Below are 23,316 nucleotides of genomic sequence, written 5' to 3' on the forward strand. Positions count from 1 at the left end.
GGTGTTGGTGATGGACAGGGAGGCCTGGAGTGCTGTGGTTCATGGGGTCGCAAAGAGTTGGACATGACTGAGTGACTGAACTGAAATGAGACTGAGAGACTTATTTAAATTTGAATTTCAGATAAACAACAAGTAACTTTTTGTATAGGGATTGGTCATGCAAAGTATTTTAGCTGGCAGCCCTAAATTATGGAGGCTATTGCACTGATCCAAGCAACAAAGAAATTACAGTGATGGTGGCAATAATGTGAAGGAGGGACAGATATAAAATAACTGGAGAAGAGTCAACTGAAGTTCATGCTCAGCTGACTGGGGATGGTGAGAGCAGTCTTGGAGCGGACACAGATTTTTCTGTAGGATGACTGGAAGAATGATGCCATTTCCCAAAATTGTTATTTTCAAAAATAATAATTATGGTAAAGGGAAAATGTGGAGTAGAGGGTTTTATATTATTAGATATGTTGAGGTTCAGGGTTCTGGAAGGCGATATAAGCCCAGAAATTCTACTCAGGGTCTAAGTCAGATTTGAAAGTTGTCAGCATGCAGGTGATAACTGGAGCCACTAAAGTCACTGTGCTCTCCCAAGCAGGAGACAGAGTAGGACATGAAAACTCTGTAGGGAGAACCCTCATCTAGGTGTAGGTAGAAGGACAAGGAGAGACAAAGTATACTGAGAAAAAGCATAAGGAAATGCAGAAAGAAGTCATGATTCAAGGGGAGAGAGTGGTTCAGGGGTGGGATGCTGGGAGGTGATCAGCAGTGGAGGAATCCCACAGAGACAAATAGCAACCCAAACAGGCAGAGAGCCCACCAGTGATTCCTCGTGGTATGGTGCCTGGGAAGCCAAAGTAGATAGAGTTAAGAGAAATAGAGATGGCTCACTGACAGAGATCTGCTCTTTCGAAAACTTCATTGGTAAACACATGGAATGGGATCTGATCTTGAGAAGGTAGAATCCAGCAAAGATGTGTTTAGGTTAGGATAGGGTAGGATAGGCTGGGACAGGATGACAGCAGGATAGGTAGGATAAGACTGGATACTACAGGAAAAGACTTAAAGACTTTGGTGAAAGTGAGAGTGTTAGTCCCTCAGTCATGTCTGGCTCTTTGCAACCTCATAGACTGTAGCTCACCAGGCTCCTCTGCCCATGGGATTCTCCCAACAAGAATGCTGCATTGGGTTGCCATTCCCTTTCCCAGGGGATCTTCCCCAAGGTCGTCCACATTGCGGGTGGATTGTTTACCATCTGAACCACTAGAAAAGAATATGGGAAGAGATTTAAGATATGATAGACAGTTTATAAGTAACCCCTTACTAAGTATTGTGCCTTAGGAAAATCAGTAGCCAATTGTTAATCTAGAACAGATCACATTCCCTTCTTCTCAGACACTGCCTACGTGTCCTTCCTGGTTTCATCCTTTGTCTCATATCAATCTGCTATGACTATCATTCCTGGAAAATTTGCTCTACTTTTTAAGTTTGGTTCACGGTCTGTTTCCTTTATTCACACATTCACGGTCTGTTTCCTTTATTCACACATCCTCAAATTCATTGAGGACTAGTATCCAGCACTGTTCTTAGAGCCAGAATGCAGTGATCATGACAAAAGTAATCTAATATACATCATTCGTTTGGGGTTTTTTAATTTTCTTTATTATTTCTTCAATAAATATATACTAAGCATCTCCTATGGAGAAGGCGACGGCACCCCACACCAGTACTCTTGCCTGGAAAATCCCATGGATGGAGGAGCCTGGTAGGCTGCAGTCCATGGGGTCGCGAAGAGTCAGACACGACTGAGCGACTTCACTTTCACTTTTCACTTTCATGCATTGGAGAAGGAAATGGCAACCCACTCCAGTGTTCTTGCCTGGAGAATCCCAGGGACAGGGGAGCCTGGTGGGCTGTCGTCTATGGGGTCACACAGAGTCGGATGCGACTGAAGTGACTTAGTAGCAGCAGCAGCAGCAAGCATCTCCTATATATCCCACTCTCTTATTCTACACTTGTATTTCTTTTCTCTGAATTTTGGCTGCAGTTATGGCAACACAACACACTTGATTGCTAATTATCATTCTTTCACATATGTTGTTAGTTACTTGCCAAATTACAGACTTTTTGAGGTCAGGGCTCAATTGAACCTTCAGGTCCAATATCCTGCACACGGTAAATAACAAAATCACATTCTTAATGTAAAAAAAAAAGTCTTAAAAAGCTGTTAATACTTAAAACAGGATTTAAAATATTTTAAAACTTAACTGTCCATCTAGTTTCTATTGAAATCTTCTGTACTTAAATTGCTGTACAAAACGCCTCTTGAGTCATACCTTTCCACAATACATCAAAGTGAATGAAGCTGAAGAAGAATCTGTATCTTTCTGAAGGAGCTGCTGTCACTGAAACTTCACAGAACTGATAAATTGCCCCCAGAGGGATCTTTCAGATAAAGTCTGTCATCGTTTTAAAGTCTTGGCTCCTTTTGGACTTTCTTCTTCTGTCATTCTGGGCTGGATGAAACTCCCACGTGGGTTTTTATTCTCTCTGAAAGGCAGATGCAGTTCACGAACTGTTCTTGAGAGAGCAGAGAGGGTTTACAGGGAACAAATTAATGAAATTAGAGAGAACTGATGGTTCAGTTCCTGTGTCTCTAGATGTGGTGCTTTAAACCCATAATGCCTGTGACCTTTCACCTTTTTTGTTCTTTTTGGTAAGTCTTTTATATTGGCTCAATAACCAGTTTTTAAAAAGATAATTTAGTTTTCATGTAGCTCTTTCCCCCTACCTGCTGAGACTATCCTGTAGAATGGCTTGGTTAACTGTATTTACTATAACCTTGAACTGTGCAATGATACACAAAAACATAATATCAGATGTCAAAATCATGATCTTCTCTTTACAGGTTGTTGCCCTTGAATAATATACATCTTTTAGAATGAGGTCTACATTATCAGTGTATCTGCCTTCTCTATTCTCAGTTCAGATTACTTAGCTCAGTAAATATTTGTTATATGGGAAGTTGCATATGTCTAACAGATGTAACATGCTAAATTTAACAAATACCAATCCCAAGTTTCTTGTGTTATCATGTACTTTCTTATACTGGTCCTTGGGATTTTCCAGGCAAGAATACTGGAATGGGTTGTCATTTCCTTCTCCAGGGGATCTTCCCAACCCAGGGATTGAACCCAGGGCTCCCACATTGCAGGCAGATTTTTTGCTGTCTGAGCCACCAGGGAAGCCCCACACTTGCTTACACTTAAGTTACATATGTCTGACAGATGTAATGTGCCAGTTTTAACAAATACCAACACCCAAGGTACTTCTGTTATCATGTTCTTTCTTATACTGGTCAGGTTCTAACTTTCTTATTTAACATCACATTTTAGTAATACTACCCAAGACCAGATCCCAGTTATCCAGGTTGAGTTTAAACCAGACATTTGCAATAAATGACACTTTATTTATTTATACAGATGGTGAGTCTCATCCATTATTTATTGACTTTACTAGGTTAACTCTTAAAGGGTAATCTTATTCTGGAGTTTTTGAGTTTGCTTTTTGTGTCACTGTAGAGTATTAGGGACAAAAATTTCCTGTGGATAAAAATTAAGATTAATAGTGATTGATTTAAGAACTGGAAGAGATTTTTCTCAAAAGATAATAACAATAAAATTAGAAATTAATATTATAAACTTGGGGCCTTGGGGCTAGAATGTTTGCCAGGAAATCTGTGTCGCCACTCCTGCTATTATGTTTGGTGTTGTTATGAAGGATAATGGTGGGTGGGGAGAAGTTTCTGGTTAAACAAGTAATTCTTTAAAATCCAGGTTAAGCAGACAGTTGATAGAAGCCGCAAGAATAAAGGTTATTGGCCCAATCCAATAGTGAAAGAAATAGAGGGTCAGAGTTTAAAACTTAATATCAACTCCTGGTTCTTCCACCAACTAGTTAAATGATCTTCAGTTTCAGGTACTTGCATGATTAATCCAGTTGCATCATCAGAATAATCTTAATCACCTCTCAAAGTCTAACTTTATATCATTTCATATGACTGTGAAGTAGTGTGATAGGGAATAAACTACTCTTCAAACAATCAAATGAGGTACCAAAAGTAAAAATGTAAAATGAGTTGTATCTAAAATACAAATACTTAATATGTACTAAAATATTAAAGGTACTGCATGTAACCATTTAAGTAACACTACCTCAGTAATCCTTGATTCAGTGACTCACCGCACTTTTTAAAAATCATAATCAATAGTTTCTGAACTTTGACCACAAAGACCTCAAATATAAGAAAGTAACGGTTGATTAAAAAGCAGAGCACATTTATTTAATGGCAGTTAAAATATGGACCTGTAGTCACAGTCTGTTGCAGACTATTGTTTGTGTAATCTCCCAAATAATAGTAAATACTTTGGTAAATAGTTACTTCGGCCTTCAAAAAAGTCAAGTCTTTGATCTTTAACATGGCCTATCTGAACTATCTACATAAATTATTTCTTTGGATCTGGTTACTTTGTTTAGGGTCATTCTTAAGTGACATCTGGGTTTTAGAATTATTTTTTTATTCTAATATTTAATACTGTATTTGATATGCTCATGGGTGCAAATTGGTACTAACACTTAAAATTCTGTGTGCAGGAGGGATTTGTGATCCTGGAGCCTCTCATGAAAATGATGTTGCCCTGTATGCAAAAACTGAAGGAAGAAAAGAACACATTACACTGGATACTCTTTCCTATTCCTCATACAAGGTACACATGCCAATCTGTGTGTCAGATGGCCCCACCCCAGTTCAAGTCAAAACTGTGAAGACCGCTAAATGCAGAGGATAAATCCCTCTTCTTATAGTCCAGGAAGTTGCCACATTTCTTTAAAAGTGACATGGACGTTATTTTAGCATTCACTTTTTTCCTGATATAAACAAAAAGATGAGATTTTATCGGGAAGATTGAATTACAACTCATCAGAGACAATAAGGTGGAGCCCAAGGAGCTAACAATTATTCGTGTCCCTAAGAAAACTCTTAAGAGTGCCTCTACCTGTGCAGCCTTACAGACTTGCTATCAGGCATAGTGAGTATTAATCCAGCATTTGCAGTTTCCTAGGCAAAAGACATGGTAGAAGTATTTGCTAAGTCGCTTCAGTCGTGTCCGACTCCATGCGACCCTATGGACTGCAGCCTGCCAGGCTCCTCTGTCCATGGGGATTCTCCAGGCAAGAATACTGGAGTGGGTTGCCATGCCCTCCTCCAGGGGATCTTCCTGACCCAGAGATCAAACCCACGTCTCATATGCATTGACAGGCAGGTTCTTTACCACTCGTGCCACCTGGGAAGACCCAGTAGAAGTATAGATTGTTACTACCTTTGCTTTTTTCTCTTTGCTAATTTGAGCCAGAGAGCCAGTACTTTAAAAAGCTTGAACAAAGCCAGCATCTAGCATCTCATAGTTTAAGTCAGGAAGACAGAAGGTAAACATCAGGCTAGATAGGTAACAACCAAAGAAAGTACCCAACATACCCCACATCCTAGGGTCACCCAAGTTATATCGTTTGGAATTTTATTAATGGACAATTTTTCCAGCTATAACTAGGTAGGGGTATATTTGCACTGGTCAGCTGCATGCCTCAGACCAAATCAATTATGTAAGTTATCATGGATTAACTCATTGGCTATGGGTGTTTTTGCTTAGAGTCCTATTTTCGGAATACCTGGTTTGGCAAAGAATTTATATTACTTGAATACACTTTAAAAGAAAATTGATTAATGTCAAGTTGCCTTTGTCTAGTGCAAAGGTAGATAAAATGGATACATTAGCTTTGATAACTTTAAAGACCTTAAGCCAATTTATCTTCAGGTAGAGAGAGTCTGACCAGTCACACACAGAGTTTCAGGTGTCTGCAAAGGAGGAATTCTGAGCGATTAAAATGAGTGTCTCCTAAGGACAACATCTTTGATGTGAAATAACAAATGGAATAAGCAGAATATTGCTTGGTGCTTAATAAATGGCAGTTGTATGCATAGTAATTGTAAGTTGAATCTTGGAGAATTCACACTGAGTCCCACAAGGAAGATTATGAGTGATTTTGGTTTCCTTTGTTTTGAAGGTTCCATCTTTGGTTTCTGTAGTCATCAATCCTGATCTTCAGACTCCTGCTACCAAATTTTGTCTTAGGCAAAAGAACCATCAAGGACGTAATAGGAATGTCTGGGCCGTAGATTTTTTCCATGTCTTACCTGTTCTCCCTTCTACAATGTCTCACATGATACAGTTTTCTATTAACCTGGGATGTGGAACACAGCAGCCTGGAAACAGGTAGGAAGCCACATTCTGTGTATGTGGACAAATTAACAATGAACATGTGAACTTGGCTATTCAATCAGAGCAACTTCTTAGTAAGTTGTCACCTTAATTTTTAATTTTTAATAAAGTATCTATTAATAAAATACAAACTTCCCCCCAAGGGAAAAAGAAAATTTCTTTAAATAATACAGAGAGTATGATTAGATAGATTTTACGTAGAACTTTATTCTAAGAAGTTGATCTTAGGTGTCAAAGTGTTTGGATTAGCTCTGGTAGCCGCCCATTCCGACAGATTGCTGAGCAAGAAGAAAAAACAAATAACTGAAAAAATGTTTGACCCCACGTGGTTTAGTGGCCCCCTAATAATAGACACAGAAATCAACTAGCACTTCAAGAGCTATGAATTCTCAGTTTTACTTGCTGAAGTGCTGCTCTTGTCCTTCCTAAGGATTTTGTCAGTCTCACGTTCCCAGGATGAAGTAGCAGTGTGAGACATGGTAATCGCCTTGCCATCTATCAAAATGAGGAGCACAATCTCAAGTTACCATTTGCTGTCTTTAAAACATTGTTTATTTCTATTAGCGGTAATTTAACTGCTTGCACTTTGAAGGCTGGCCAGACTTCAGTGGAGGGGAAAACAGTCATTTTGGAAACAGCATCTTAAATTTTTTTACACTAGTTCTACAGATGTTTAATATACTTCTCCAGAGATGAGTCATTTACTTTCATTTGTTATCTTTGCCCTGTTTTGTTATGCTTTTCTGGTGTGATCAGTATCAGCTTAGAGTTTTCTACCAACCATGGGCGTTCCTGGTCGCTACTCCACACTGAATGTTTGCCTGAGATCTGTGCCGGACCCCACCTCCCTCACAGCACGATCTATTCCTCTGAAAACTATAGTGGGTAAGTGAACTCTAACATAGCAAGAGATTTGAATCCATGTTGCAGACTCAAAATCAGTAAGTAAGCCTGAGATTAGTGTTTTTGGCATACTAGGTAAGGAAGCTGCCTTCTCCTTTTAGGAGTGATCTCATTTTTTTAAAAAGTAATTTTTGTAAATCTGATGCATGATCCCAATTTGTAGAGAGTCATTCATTCTTCAGGTATTAAGCTTTTGTATTTTGGATTGCATAAATTTAAACTCTATATAGTGACCTCTGGTTATTGCCAAAAAGACTTACTACCAGATAGTTACTAATGAAAAGATGGAGCATAGACAAGTGGAAGAAAGTTAAGCTTTGGAATTGAACCTGGGCTCAAATCGTGATTCTGCCATCTACTTGTATAATGATATTTACTCTCTCAAACTTTTCAACTCTTTCCATGTAAATTAAGGACAATGATATAGCCCTTTGAGGATCGTTAAGAGAATTAAAGATGTCTATATAAAATACTTGCCACTTTACAGAATAATCACTAGATAAATAGTAAAAATGTTTCCAAGAATGCAAGATTAAGTTAAAAATTATTTTCCTTCCTAGCCTATGTTTAAATACACATAGAACTAGAGAATAGCAAAAAATAAGAAGTAATCTTTGCTAATCAGGACCCTAGCTCATCACAGATTATCATAGAATAATATCTAAGGTCTGAGTATTGATGTAAAATTTTCTTTTAAAAAGTCTGAAAAAAATCAATGGCTATAAGATACTCTTAATTTGCTATGGATGTTTCTAGAAGTTTTATATTTGTTTTAAAGTTATAAACAGACTGCACAGGTGAATTTAAAGAGTTTATTACCAGCCATCTCGAGTATAGAGAGACTAGAACATCAAAAGCATGTAAAATAGATTCAAAAGGTGTAAACTGGATATGAAGCTGTTTTGTGCTAATTTTCTTGCAGGTGGAACCGAATAACAATTCCCCTTCCTAATGCAGCACTAACCCGGGACACCAGAATTCGCTGGAGACAAACGGGACCAATCCTTGGAAATATGTGGGCAATTGATAATGGTTAGTTTTTGCCTGTCATAATCACATGCATTGAAGTAGACTCTTCTGTGCTTTTGTTCATCTGCACATACTTAATCACATTTCCAAGTCATGGTCTTGCAATTCATTAAACGCCCTTTCTTCCCTTTCTCCTTTGCATTCCGTTAGAAGCCCAGAGATGCACAATCAGAAAAATAAAGATAGTGGAGTCAGCAATATTAGATGCTAGTACGCTTCAACATACATTCTTTTAAAATGCATAAAGCTCTGAAACTCAGATTCGCAGGTGATGACAGGGGATAGCCTAACATTTCTCTTGAATGTTTTATACAAAATTAACATAAATACCATACTGCATGTATTAAAATGACTCATTCTTCTCTTAGTAACTACCGTGACGTCTGGAATGATTCTTTTTTAGATGTAGACACCACACATCAGGAAACATCATCTCTAAAATGAAACTTCTGTGTGAAACTTTTACCTCCTTTTCAGAAAATAGCATAAAGGGAAATTTTAGAAATACATAAAAGACTGTTGTCTTTAATTTTTAAATGAATTGTTGATAAATTGTTGCATAACAGTAAAGCCAGTATCACTCATGTTGAGTACTCACAAGAGAAGATATTTAATCTGTTGGAGTCCATGACTGTAAATTTCCTGTTTTTTTTTTTTAATTAATAGCCAACTCACTTAACAGTTCTCACTTCAGGCAGATTCAGAGATTTCCTATTTTTAAAAAATATATAAATTTGACTGAATGGGTTATACTACAAGGAAGTAAAAGGGAGGAAAGAAATGACAAAATATCAATACTTAAGTTAGTTTAGGATAACCACTGACTTATGTTAACTTTATAAAGTGGGAAAACCCTTTACTATTGTAAAATGCTAAATTTCCATCTCTTAACATTTTTGTTTTTCTGAATAATTTAAAAATTAATGCACAATTAATTCAAGAAGTTTCAATTCTTGAAACTCAGAAATGACTTCAGGCAAAATGATTTGCTATTTGTTGTTGTTTAGTCACTGAGTTGTATCTGACTCTTTGTGGCCTCATGAATTGTAGCACACCAGGTTTCCCTGCCCTTCACTGTCTCCTGAAGTTTGCTTAGATTTATGTCCATTGAGCCAGTAATGCAGTCTAATCATCTCGGTGAATTTTTTAAACAATCTATATTAAACGAAGACCAATAAAAGACTCAGATTTCAAAGACCATATGAGCCACATGGGTACAAACATATAGAGACAAACACACTGTATTTGCAAAAACATCTGGAGATGAATTTGTTAAAATGAAATTTCTCCACTGGTAGACTGTTTTCCATAGAACTTAAATTACCTGTTGATTAGCTCTAGGGAATGAGTATATGCCTCTGGATTGTGGGCTGTGGATGACATTTTCCTGCTGTCATACTTTTCAGTGGTCTTAGAATGAGCTTAGATTACTTTAGATTATCAAAAAAGTAAAGTGCAAAATGAAGAACATATAAGCCTATGAAAAGAATATTTAAATTTCCTTAAGACGTACAGTATGAGTTTAAGTCAGAAAGTGTTTGCTACAGGTCGTGAATTCCCAACATCATGCTTTGAGTAGAATGAGAAAAGATTAAAATACATGGAATAGGCATGTTTAGCAGTGTCTGTCAAATGCAGAACTAGCCACACAATCCCTTAAGTTCTGATATTATTTTATATGAGGCTTTTGCAGAAGCAGAACCTGGTTTCTGGTTTCTTCAAAAGGCAAGAGGAATACACATACATCTTCTCAAGGGAAATTTGTGTCTACTTGCCAAAGAATACTCCCCAAATCTCTCCCATTTCACTATGGAATTTCATAATTACATCAAAGAAAACAAATAGAAAAAAACAGATCAATATTGAAAATTCTTAGTAAAATGAAAGGTCCTAGAGCAAAGTATGTTTGTCACCACTTTTTAGTTCGTTTAGCTTGATTACATTAGTGAAAATAGTGAAGAAAATGGATTTATCTTTTCCACACTCTTAGAAAAACAGAGCCTTTAAATTTATTCTACTGTGAGTCCTAATGATTTCATAATTAGCAGGGAAAGATGACAACAAAATTCTTAGAGAAGAAAATGATAATGAATAGTAACTTTGCTTATGCCTGAAATTGAATACAGGAGAGCTCAATAACCACTGGATCTCTGATTCCACATTGGTTTTGTTCCAGTTTTACACTATTTAGTGTGTTACTGATTGTAGTGATTATCAAAAGGCTTAATATCTTTAAATGTATTTGAGTCTGAGTATCTCAAACCTAGCATTCAACAATCAGGGCCCCTTTTCTCAGCATTCCCACGTTTAGAATTTAGGTTTGTAATATTATCAGTCAAACCTACCATTTTTTAAAAGCTCTACAAGTATAGAGAAGACTTTATGCTCAACCACAGATTTTAAGTCTCCACTTGAGGAAGGATAGATTAATATTTAGAAGTGCAGTGATATAGATTTTCCTCAGATGAAAATGAAATGATAGTTTTTTAATTAAATTATAATCTGTCTACTTTGTGATATATTCTTAATTTCCACCCAAAGAATATAAACTTGGTAGAAAGTTCAAGACAGAAGCACTAATATGCTGCCTGAACCCATTTTAGATGAAGAGACTGCATTAAGAACCCAAAGTATTATGTTCCTACTTTCTTTGCTATGACAGATTAAAATCTTTAAAGGATTATTTAAGTTAAAACCATTCTGGCGGATTTGTAGCCACACACTTACCTTGTCACACAGCACTCTGTATGTCAACTGGATTCCTGTGCAAGAAAGAGATTTCATGGCTATTGCTTCACAAAATTGTTTCACATGCTGGTGGTGGTCTTGGCCTTTCCTGTGATTTTTGCCATCTTTCACATGCTCTCTTTTGCCCTGCAGTTTACATTGGTCCATCATGTCTCAAATTCTGTTCTGGCAGAGGACAGTGCACTCGACATGGTTGCAAGTAAGCATTTTTAAGTAATATTTATACTTCTCTTTTTTGATATGTGCTTTATATACTGAAACCACAGGTGATATTAATTTGTTTTATAATTAATTAGTTTCCTTTTTATGCTTTTGAGGTTTTTCAAGACCAAAAGTAGCATGCTCCAAATGGAATTTCAGCATAATAGATTATTGAATGTATTTTGTAAGCGGAAGTTGCTTAATAAATAATTTTTCTATTAGGCTAAATTGTGAACAAATGTAGCATACTTCATGTAAATTTGTGAACAAATTTGAATTCTTCATATCTTGATGGCTGCCTTGTATGTCTTTAGTTTCTTCAATATGACATTTCTCCATAAATTTGTTCTTGTGTTCAGGAATTATATTTGAATTCCTGGCATGCTTTGTAAATGAATTATAAAAATCAACGATGATCCATAAACCTGATATAAAAGGAAACTGGAGCAGGCCAAATTAACAGATTTGATAAGAAAATCCATCATCTTTAAGTGCTATTTGAAATCTTCCTTACTTTTGAGAATCTTTTAGGTCTTCAAAATGATATATAAAGAATTTAACATAATAATGATACTGAATATGAAGTATGCAATTGCACATAAACAGTGTAATATCTTATCCCCCACCAGACCACTGTGTTATATTCATAGCAAAATGATAGTCATATTTATTATATCATTGTCTATAATATTTAATTAATAAAATATCCTGAGAATCCCTGAAACTGCAGTCTTTGTTATACAGATACATTTTCAACAATGGATCATCTAATCTGTCTCTTCTTGTCCTCCAAATTAGAAAGTCAGTAATTAATTGCTTAATGGAAAAATCATAAAAGGGGTTTGAACCTGATCATTTGTAAATTATCTTTATAAGGCAAAATACTGGTCACCACTGAGAATAGTGTCAGGTTAGCTTTGTTTTTTATTTGAAGTATACTTGCTTTACAGCATTGTGTTAGTGTCAGGTGAATAGCATAATGATTCATTACTTTTGCAGATAAGATTGGTGCAAACATAATTGCGATTTTAGACAGTGAATTTTAAATCATTATAACTAGGCTCAAACACATTGTTATTAATCAAAACAGAAACAGTTACAGTCAACACATTTTTGCCATTGAGAAATAAATTTGTTTATTACTTTAGCATAAAAATCTATGCTTTAGGATTCTACAAAGTCTTGGAGAGCTTTTTCTGCCTCCTGCTTGTTGTGGAAGCATTTTCCCTGCAAAAAGTTTTCAAGATGCTTGAAGTAGTAGTCAGTTGGTGAGAGGTTAGGTGAATATGCCAGATGAGGCAAAACTTCCTAGCCCAATTCATTCAACTTTTAAAGTGTTGGTTGTTCTATGTGCAGTGCAGCATTGTCTTGGAAAAGAATTAGGCCCTTTCTGTTGACCAATGACAGCTGCAGGCATTGCAGGTTTTGGTGCATCTCATCAGTTTTCTGAGCATACTTCTCAGATGTAATGGTTTTGCTGGGATTCAGAAAGCTGTAGTGGATCAGACTGGCAGCAGACCACCAAATAGTGACCATGACGTTTTTTTTGGAGCAAGTTTGGCTTTTGGAAGTACTTTGAAGCTTCTTCTCAATTCAGCCTCTGAACTGGTTATCACTGATTGTTGTATGAAATCCACTTTTCATTGTACCTCATGATCCTATTGAGAAATGGTTCATTGTTGTGTAGAATAAGAGAAGACAACACTTCAAACCAATAATATTTTGATTTTTAGTTAGCTTACGAGTCACCCACTTATTGAGCTTTTCACCTTTCCAATTTGCCTCAAATGTAGAATGACCATAGAATAGTTGACACCGAGTTCTTGGGCAACTTCTTGTGTAGTTGTAAGAGGATCAGCTTCAGTGACGCTCTCAGTTGGTGTTTACTTCTGACAGCTGGCCACTACTCTTTTGATCTCATCTCCTTTGCAAAACCTCTTGAACCACCACTGCACTGTACTTTCATTATCAGTTCCTGGGCCCAGTGCATTGTTGATGTTGGAAGTTGTCTCTGCTGCTTTACGACCCATTTTGAACTCGAATAAGAAAATCACTCAAATTTGCTTTTTGCTTTTTTTTTCATAGTCTAAAATAATCAAAAAATACAAAGCAAGTAATAAGTCATTAGCTAAAAAACATAAAGTAAGAAATGCACATTAAAATGATGTATAACCGCATTTATTTAAGAGTGTGTTCCAATATCAGTCAGCAAAGTTCAGCAATGCAAAACCACAATTACTGTTGCACCAACCTAATATATTGCGTTATAGGTTATTACAAAGTAATGAGTATAGTTTTCTGTGCTATACGGTAAATTTTTGTTACTTATCTATTTTATATATAGTAGTTTATATCTATTAAACTGGTACCCCTAGTTTGTCCCTCCTCTTTTCCCTCTCTCCTTCAGTAACCACAAGTTTATTTTCTATGTCTGTGAATCCATTTCTGTTCTGCTATATATATTAATTTGTATTATTTTTTCGATTCCATGTACAAGTGATATCATACAGTGTTTGTTTTCTCTTTCTGACTTATGTCAAAAAGCATAATATTCTCTAGGTCCAGCCACATTGCCGCAAATGACAATATTTCATTCTTCCTTATGGCTGAGTAACTTTCCATTACTCAGATGTGATTATACATATATATCACATGTCTTCTTAAGTAAATCATCTGTTAATGGGCACTTGAGTTGCTTCCTTATCTTGGCTGTTTTAAAAGTTCTGCTGAGAACATTGGAGTGCACATATTTTTTCAAATTAGACTTTTTGTTTTTTCTGGATATATACTCAGGAGTGGAGTTGCTGAATCATATGGTAATTCTATTTTTAGTTTTTTAAGTAACTTCCATACTCTTTTCCAAGTAGCTGTATCAATTTGCTTTTCCACCAAAAGTGTACAAGTTTCCCTTATCTCCACATCCTCTCCAAAATTATTAAGTATGTACTTATTACCATTTTATTTCTTGTTTTCCAGTTGTTTTTGTAGTTCTTCTTTTTTCTTTTTGTTTTGCCCTTTGTAGCTTGATCATTTTCTTTTATAGTTTACTTCAGTTTCTTTCTTTTTGAATTTTGTGCATTTTTTGTATATTTTTTTCATTTGTGGTTACCATGGGTTTCCCTGGTAGCTCAGTCAGTAAAGAATATGCCTGCAGTGCAGGAGACCTGGGTTTGATTCCTGGGTCAGGAAGATCCCCTGGAGAAGGAAATGGCAACCCACTCCAATGTTCTTGCCTGGAAAACCCTATGGACAGAGGAGACCGGCTGGCTACAGCCCATGGGGTCACAAGAGTCAGACATGACTTAGCAACTAAACCACAGCATTGGGTTCATGTATGTTGACCCATAGCTATGTACTTGTTTAAACTGATAAAACTTATAGGCATTTAAGTTCAAATACACTGTAAAAGATCTACATTTTTACTCCCCTCTCCTACATGTTATGTTTTTTATGCCATTTAATCCCTTTACTGTTTATTGTAGTTATGGTTGCTTTTATAATTTTTTTGTTGCTTTTTAATCTATTTCCTATCTTATTTAAGTGATCTTCGGTACTCACTATACATTTCCTTTCTTATTGATTCTTGCTTCTTTTCCCTTTAGAGAAGACCCTTCAACATTTATTTTAGGATAGGTTTAGTATTGCTGAATTATTTTAGTTTTTGCTTCTCTGAGAAATTCTTTATCTTTTCTTCTATTCAAAATTATAATCTTGCCAGGAAGAGTGTTCTAGGTGACAGATTTTTCCCTTTCAGGACTTCAAATATATCATACCACTCCCTTCTGACATGAAAAGTTTCTGCAGAGAAATCAGCTAATAGCCTTATGGGTTTTCCCTCGTGTATGACTCTGTTTTCCTCTTGCTGCCTTTAGAATTCTTTCTTTATCTTTAAATTTTGCCTTTTTTTATTGTATGTCTTAGTGTGGTTCTGTTTGGGTTCATCTTGTTTAGGACCCTCTGTGCTTCCTGCACCTGGATAATTTTCCTTCCTGTCTCCTTCTTTGGGTTTGGACAATTTTCAGCCATAATTTCTTCAAAAACATTTTTGATCTTCTTCTTTTACTCTTCTCCTTCTGGAACCCCTATCATACGTATGTAGGAATGTTTTGTATTACCCCACAGATCTTATATGTTGCTTTCATTTTTTCATGTTTTTCTGTCTGCTGTTCTGATTGGGTAATTTCCATTATTCTATTTATACGTTCTTCTGTATCATTTGCTTGATTAATTATTCATTGCTTCTAGAAGGTTTTTTATTCAGAAACTGAATTATCTATTTTTGATTGGGTCATCTCTGTAGTTTCCAATTGCATGTTAAAATGATTTGCGTTTATATTGCTAGTCTTCCTTAATTTAGCTGGCATTTGCGTTTATATTGCTAGTCTTCCTTAATTTAGCTGGCACTCTATCTCAGTGTCTTATAGACTCTGTTTCATTGTTTATTTTTTCAGGCGTTTTCTCTTGCTCTTTCAATTGGGAGTAGTTACTCTGCATTTCATTTTACTTAACTTTCATTGTCTTAATGAATTTAGGTGAAATAATTATCTGTAATGGCCCTGAAAAGGTGTTTTTTTGTGAGTACGTCAGTGTCTTTAGCATGAGACTGAATTTGATTTGTATGCCAGACACATCTTTCCTCAGGGTATGCTGGCCTCTATCACCTTGATAGGGGGTGTGGTTGATATTGGAAGAGCTAGAGCCTGTGCAGGGTGTGAGATGGAACTCCTTTCTGCTCCGTAACTGTTGGAGTTCTGTCAGGGCTTGGTTCTGCTTTCCAGTTGCTGGAGGGGAAAAGCTGCAGGTTGGGCTCCAACTGGCTCTGTTCCCTTTCAATTCAGTTCAGTCGCTCAGTCATGTCCGACTCTTTGCGACCCCATGGATCGCAGCATGCCAGGACTCCCTGTCCATCACCAACTCCCGGAGTTCACTCAGACTCAGGTCCATCGAGTCAGTGATGCCATCCAGCCATCTCATCCTCTGTCGTCCCCTTCTCCTCCTGCCCTCAATCCCTCCCAGCATCAGAGGCTTCTCCAATGAGTCAACTCTTCGCATGAGGTGGCCAAAGTACTGGAGTTTCAGCTTTAGCATCATTCCTTCCAAAGAAATCCCAGGGCTGATCTCCTTAAGAATGGATTGGTTGGATCTCCTTGCAGTCCAGGGGACTCTCAAGAGTCTTCTCCAACACCGCAGTTCAAAAGCATCAATTCTTCAGCGCTCAGCCTTCTTCATAGTCCAACTCTCACATCCATACATGACCACAGGAAAAACCATATCTTTCTCCTGACACTGAGGCCTTTGGCCCAAAGGAGAGTGCTGAAGTAAGTAAGGCTCTTGGTCTTACAGAAGTCAGATGTGCTACCTGTGTTGGTATCTGCGACTCTACTCAGACACAGCCCAAGTGTGCATCCTTTTCCGTTTTCATTTCCTAGATCTAGTGCAAGGTTGTGGCATGGAGTTGGCGGAGCCAGAGCATTTGCTCAGCTGGGACGGGGGTCAGAGCTTGTGGTTTCAGAAACTGAAGCGGTGGAACTGCCGTCAGAGGTCTGGGCTGCTTCTGGGGTGCCGTTTAAGTGCCAACAGTGACTGCTGCCACCCCAGCTGGACCATACCCCAGACCCCCAAGCCTTTCCTTTGTCCCTAGATCTAGTCTTCCCCCAGGACCTGTCTGCTGGAGATCTAGCACCAATCTGTGGCATGGAATGGCCAGGGCTGCAGCATTCTTTTGGCTGGGAGCCAGTCTCAGGGGCTCCAGTAGCTGCTCTGCCATCAGAGGTCTGTACTGCTTCCATGGTGCTACCAGAACAAGTTGACTGCCCCACCCAAACCACATCCCAGGCTGCAGGGCTGCTCCTCTGTCGCTATATCAGGTTTTCTCCCAGGACCTGTCAGCTCTAGATGCCATGCCAAGCTGTGTTGCAGAGTGAACAGGGCTGGGTAGTCACCCAACTTGGACTGGGGATCACAGTGAGGTGGCAGCCACTAGTCCAGAGCGCTCTCTGCCCTATCTGTTGGCAAGCCAGCACCCTCCTACTCCTGGCGAGTGGGGTCTAGGCTTCTGCAGCCGTTCTGTCTGTCCCAGCCATTCTCCCAGCACCCAAGGGAACTTGGGTGCTCCTGCATGTAGGACCCCAGTACCTGTATACCTCGTCTGTGGCCCCCTCCCCAGGGTGAGATTCCACCCGTGCAGTCCTTCCTTTCCTCTTAGACCCCTCCCAGAGGTACAGGACCCACCTGATGCCTATGTTTTCCCATCCTACCTGGTTACATGACCGCCTTTCTTACAGCCTTGGTTGTGTGGGAGTTCTGCCAGTTTCCACTTAGTTTTACATGAGAATTGTTTCACATATAGATGTATTTTTAATGTGTTTATAGGGTAGGGGTAAGTTCTACATCCTCTTACTCTGTCACATTGAGTCTCAGGTTAACTTTTTTAACTGTATTCCAATGAATTTAATTAACAGAGACACCATTCTGCATAATGGAAATGTTTGTAATGGAAATATGTATAAAGAATTGAAAAATTCCCATTTTATCTCAAAACAGAATAAGCATCTCTGCCTTTTTTTAATAAAACTACCAGCTCCTGCCCAGAAACACTGACTCATTACAACTATGAAACATCAACTGGTATTTTCCTCGAGTTTATCTTTACTCATTATCTGTAGACAGATCATCCTCTTCTTTAGTACATTTCAAATAAAATTAAACACAGAGAAGCTGACATTTTTGTAATTTCTAAAGTTGTCCTGAAAAATTTTGAAAGCAAATTATCTAAAATGACAGCTGCTTTTATTAATGAAAATAGAAAGTTCTATTTCTGAAATACCTAGCTATAATTACAATGGTTACACTTTGTACCTCATTATTTTGTGTACAGTATCTCTGTTAGCATTAAATAACTTTGTTAAGGCAGCCATCTGTGTCACCCATGATGGATGCAAACAGAAATCTGAATGGCAGATGCCTTTTGGGCATCTTTTTTTTAGACACTATACATTATCCTGAATAATTGTAGCCTTTTCTTCCTGCTGAGGTCTTGCGAAATTTTTTCACCAGTTGGAACTTTAGTTTTGTCCCTGTTCCTGGCAATGTTTCTTGTAACATTCATTGGCTTTCTTCATTTGTGACTGGGCTAAATGTTTGGCCACTACCTCCTTTTCCAGCAATGTATGCCTTTCAAGTTTAGGCAGAATTCCGCAGAAAAGTAATTCACATTCAATACCATTTATGTCTCTTTCCCTGTCTTGCATACAGGGTCGTCATTGCCATCTTCCTAAATTCCATATATATGTGTTAGTATACTGTATTGGTGTTTTTCTTTCTGGCTTACTTCACTCTGTATAATCGGCTCCAGTTTCATCCATCTCATCAGAACTGATTCAAATGAATTCTTTTTTACGGCTGAGTAATACTCCATTGTGTATATGTACCACAGCTTTCTTATCCATTCATCTGCTGATGGACATCTGACCCAGAGAGATGTTATGGGGAGGGAGGTGAGAGGGGGGTTCATGTTTGGGAACGCATGTAAGAATTAAAGATTTCAAAATTTAAAAAATAAAAAAATAAATTAAAAAAAGAAAAAGAAAAAAAAATACCATTTATGTCCTTTAAACAGATCCTTGAATTTGGGCCTCTGCAGCTGTTCTTCTCCCCACTTTGCTCCCTTAGTCACTACTGTTATTTGCTACCAGGATTCCACCTCTCCTGCTTTCTAACACTTCCTTGGCTGTGTACAATCCCCAGGCCTGGTTTTCTTTTCTTTTTTTTTTTTTAACAATCAAGTCAATATATTTTTAATGACAAAATGGTTAGTGTTAACCCTGTGTAACATGTGATCAGAAGTAGCTAAAGACCATGGGGTGGTAACTATCAGAAGTAATACTGGAAAGAGGATTACTTACAAAAAGAGCAATTTTCAAAAGAAAAAACTGAGCATTTCCTTTGAGAAGTATATTTAATATTTTATTATTAAGCAACTGGGGCAAAAAGGCCTGGTTTTCTAAACTGACAACTTATTATCCTGATAAGCTTATTTCTGTTAGAGATGCTAATGAGAACAGAGAGTATTAGAAACCTTCCTACCCAGGTGTCATCTGTATATCTTAAGAGTGGGGCAGGCTTCTTTCCCTGACATTCAAGGTGACTGTAATGACACATTTAAGAGTGCAAAGATGAACCAATAAGGAACATATTTGGAGTTGGAAGAGCCTCTGAACATTCCTGAAATCCCCAGTGTGTGCCAGCCTACTATTCTGCTGCAAAATTTGAGTGAACTCCTTATCAGCATTCTATCCCAATTATGTAACTTTTAATTAAAGTACACTTTCAAGATGGGAAGTGACTCCAAAGTGAGTCTTCTCTAAATGATCACCAGTTTCCCCCAATCACTAGACTGAAGACGATGCATTTAATATACAGATATACATTTGCCCTGAAAAGCACTCTGGCAGTAGATAATCTTACTGGGGAACATTAATTCCAATTTGTGGCCATGGTAAACCATATTGTTTTCCAATGTTAAAAATGTGTCCTCTTTAGCTGACTTTTATCCTTTTTAGAAACTTCTTGGCTATTCAGAGTGGGACTAAGTCAAAGGGATAACCTGAGAAAGAAGTAAACTGTTTGAGGTGTATTTACCTGCTCTGTAAATATTGGTTTTCTTTTCCACTGCCATCCCTAATGCCAAGACAACCTTATCTGTGTGCTACAATAGTTCTTGGCCTTTTAGGATGCAGCCTCTTTGATAAAATGATGATAACTTAAACCTCCCAAGGAATATCCAATACATATAAAATTTCGCATTTGATTTCAGGACATTCATATACTCCAGGGACCCTCTGTGAGGCTGGCATAGATCTCAGTTTCTGCATTTGTGCTAATGAAGTAGTCTGTAAGTGTTGCTATAATATCACCTTGTTGGTGCACTTGCTTTATAAAAGATGTGTTCCACAGACTCACAGACATAGAAAACAAACTAATGGTAACCAAACAGAAAAAGCAGTGGAGGAGGGACAAACTAAGAGTTTGGAACTAGCAGATACACCCTATGTATACAAAATAGATAAGCAACAAGGACTAACTGTATAGCACAGACAACTGTATTCAATATCCTGTAATAAACCATGATGGAAAACAATTTGAGAAGCTATATATATATCTGAATCACTTTTATGCACACCCAAAATAAACCCAACCTTATAAATCAAATATACTTCAATTAAAATTTCAATAAATAAAAAAAAATAAAAGGCTTGTTTCAGGTTTTAGAAATTTTTGAATGCTTAGAAACCTGCCACCCACCCAAAAAGATACCCATTTAATTTTATAATGGGTAATGTAATTATTGTGAGAAAGAAATAGTGCCGTACAAATAAAGAATTTGAAACTGATTCCTGATGAGCAAACTCCTTAAAATATAAGAAGTTTCTGATATTCAGTTATTAAGTCATCTGTGATGAGTTCTGTCACTAACAGAAGACTCAGGTAACTCTATCTATATTCTAGTCAGCTCACATACATACAGTACATCCTTATATGGCAGCAGGCAGGCTGTTGTGTAGTGTGTGTGAAGGGGGAATTTGCTTTTTCTCGAAGCACTGCTAATGTGGGATTCCACTGAGAGACAACACAGTTCTGCTAAGGACATCTATCTAGGTCAAGGGTGTATGCATTCCCTTTATAATGCCAATTCAGTTTGAAACTAAAATAGATTTATTTTCCAATCTTTTCTGAATATTTCCAGTAATTACTGTAAAAAACAAAGCATGTATTTTTACATTTGTTTCTAAAGGAAATTTATTCTATATATCCTATAGAAGTATTTTACCTACAATGTTTCTTTTATAAATTTAATGAACATCATTGTGAATAAAATTGCATACACATAATATAACTTTTACAAGATTTTAAATTGGAAATATGCACAAATATAGATACATTTTCAGGTAAATTATTGGCATTGATTGAGGGCAAGTGCTAAATAAATGTTTTAATCATAATTTTGTTTTACAGCAGGACTGTATACTTTTGGAGTATTTACAGTAACTTCTCCCAAATCAAGTCTTCAAATTCAGTTTTCTCCAAAAACAAATAAGCCTTGCTCACCATTCATTCAAATACTGGCTTCTGGACTTCCTCATGCCTAAAGTAAATAAAGAAATCTCTGAAAGGACTAACGTTTAGGATTTAATTTCATGGTCTCTTTCAGATGTGACCCTGGATTTTCTGGCCCAGCTTGTGAGATGGCATCCCAGACATTCCCAATGTTTATTTCTGAAAGCTTTGGCAGTTCCAGGCTCTCATCTTACCATAATTTTTACTCTATCCGTGGTGCTGAAGTCAGCTTTGGCTGTGGTGTCTTGGCCAGTGGTAAGGCCCTGGTTTTCAACAAAGATGGGAGGCGGCAGTTAATCACATCTTTCCTTGACAGCTCACAATCCAGGTGAGTTAAGGCAGAATGAAATACATACAGAAATAAGATAGCAAAGATTGAATTCATATCTATTAATTTTCTTTTTTTGTTGTTACTAGTGTATGTGTGTGTCTTTTTTTGTTGTTACTAGTGTATGTCTGTGTGTATATATATATATATATATCTTCTGATTGTCAGTCAAGATGAGAGGAAGCTTATAGTTTATATAGGGTTAATTTGCCCTAGTTTTTAATAAATTAAAAGGCTCACTATGATTTTAAGATACTAATGACTGACTAGATTTTTTTAAAATATAAAATGTTAGCATCAAAACTGTTCTTAAGCCAAGGGCTAGTTAATTATTTATGTTGTTTTATTTATTTGGCAGCTTGCAGAAGCTGATTAGATTTACCCTACATCTTCCCTTCCCCCAGTGCTTAATAATGTAGCAAGAAAATGATTGATTGACATTTTGAGTGTATATACACAAGTATATAGTATACAAATATGTGTAAACATATGGTTATATTTATATAAATAGATGTCTATAAAATGCATGTATTGACCGCATCTTCTATATGTATTCATATATATCTTAGTGAAATTGCTTACATTTTATAGAAGAGGGATGAATGGAAACCTACAGCTTTTGAGTAGTTTATTGAAATTGGTTCAAAATTCTTTAAAAGCCACAATGAATGTTTTAAATGTTTATGCACACTAATTATAGACAGTTCATATCTAGGTTTCTCCAGTTCACATTGAGGCTGGGAAGCAAGTCTGTTCTGAGCACGTGCAAAGCCCCTGACCAACCTGGTGAAGGTGTTTTATTACACTATTCTTATGATAATGGGATAACTTGGAAACTCTTGGAACATTATTCATATCTCAACTATCATGAGCCCAGGTATGTTGGAAAGCATTTGAAAAAATGGGAGGATGATATTGCCTTCCTGAGGGAATCTTTGTTCAAGTGGTGTAAGAGCCTAGATACTTTTGCATTGAGAGATGGTAGGGATAAAGATTGATGCCTCTTGCAATGAAAAACTAGCAGGCTACATTCTTGTAATCTATTTGCCCTGCTGACTTCTGGTAATTTGAAAAAATTTATTTTCATATTCTGAAATGTGTATCTAAGGGAAATATGTTTTTACATCTAGGAAAGAGAAAAATAATTAACACTTTTTTCCCTTCTGGGGAAGCCCTTTTTCAACTATAGTACAAACTATTAGAAAAGATTTTAATATAGTATTAAATTATAAATGCTGTTGACAAATATTTATCAGCAATATATGATAAATTATAATAAATCATATGAGATGATAACTCATAAAATCTTATGACTGATTTTTTTAATTTGCATGTAGCATAATTGAGTTATAAGTACAAAGATTTTTCTAGCATATATAGCATACCTGGCAAAGTTGGAGTGGAGGCTGTATTTAAAGCCCTTTCTTCAGGCCACTTCTATTTTTCTTTGGCTTATATATTTTATAGTCTACAGTCACAATTGTGAGATTTAAGTTTTACTTGAATCAGAGCCATCTTTGGCTAGTGATAATCACCATTTGTGATACAATTTCAGATATGTCCAAAGAGTCACCTCCTTTTCTAGAACACTTTTTGACCTGCTGACTGCAATTCCTTTAAAATAGCAGAAGAGGAAGATGGGAAAGTTAAAATAGCACTAGAGTA

At 36.9% G+C, this 23,316-nt stretch overlaps 1 protein-coding gene across 3 annotated transcripts in view; it reads left to right on the forward strand.

Moving 5' to 3' along the window:
• RELN (reelin) overlaps positions 1 to 23,316 on the forward strand; it is a 544,299-nt gene that overhangs the window by 345,985 nt on the left and 174,998 nt on the right. For all 3 annotated transcript variants that reach the window (XM_005679214.3, XM_013963255.2, XM_018047261.1), the window contains exons 13-19: positions 4,645 to 4,757; positions 6,112 to 6,320; positions 7,083 to 7,211; positions 8,152 to 8,261; positions 11,139 to 11,205; positions 21,418 to 21,651; positions 22,367 to 22,528. In XM_005679214.3, the coding sequence (XP_005679271.3) occupies positions 4,645 to 4,757; positions 6,112 to 6,320; positions 7,083 to 7,211; positions 8,152 to 8,261; positions 11,139 to 11,205; positions 21,418 to 21,651; positions 22,367 to 22,528 (1,024 nt within the window). The remainder of the gene's footprint in view (positions 1 to 4,644; positions 4,758 to 6,111; positions 6,321 to 7,082; positions 7,212 to 8,151; positions 8,262 to 11,138; positions 11,206 to 21,417; positions 21,652 to 22,366; positions 22,529 to 23,316) is intronic.

This window comes from Capra hircus, chromosome 4 (assembly GCF_001704415.2).
Source record: "Capra hircus breed San Clemente chromosome 4, ASM170441v1, whole genome shotgun sequence".
NCBI classification, from domain to species: Eukaryota; Metazoa; Chordata; class Mammalia; order Artiodactyla; family Bovidae; genus Capra; species Capra hircus.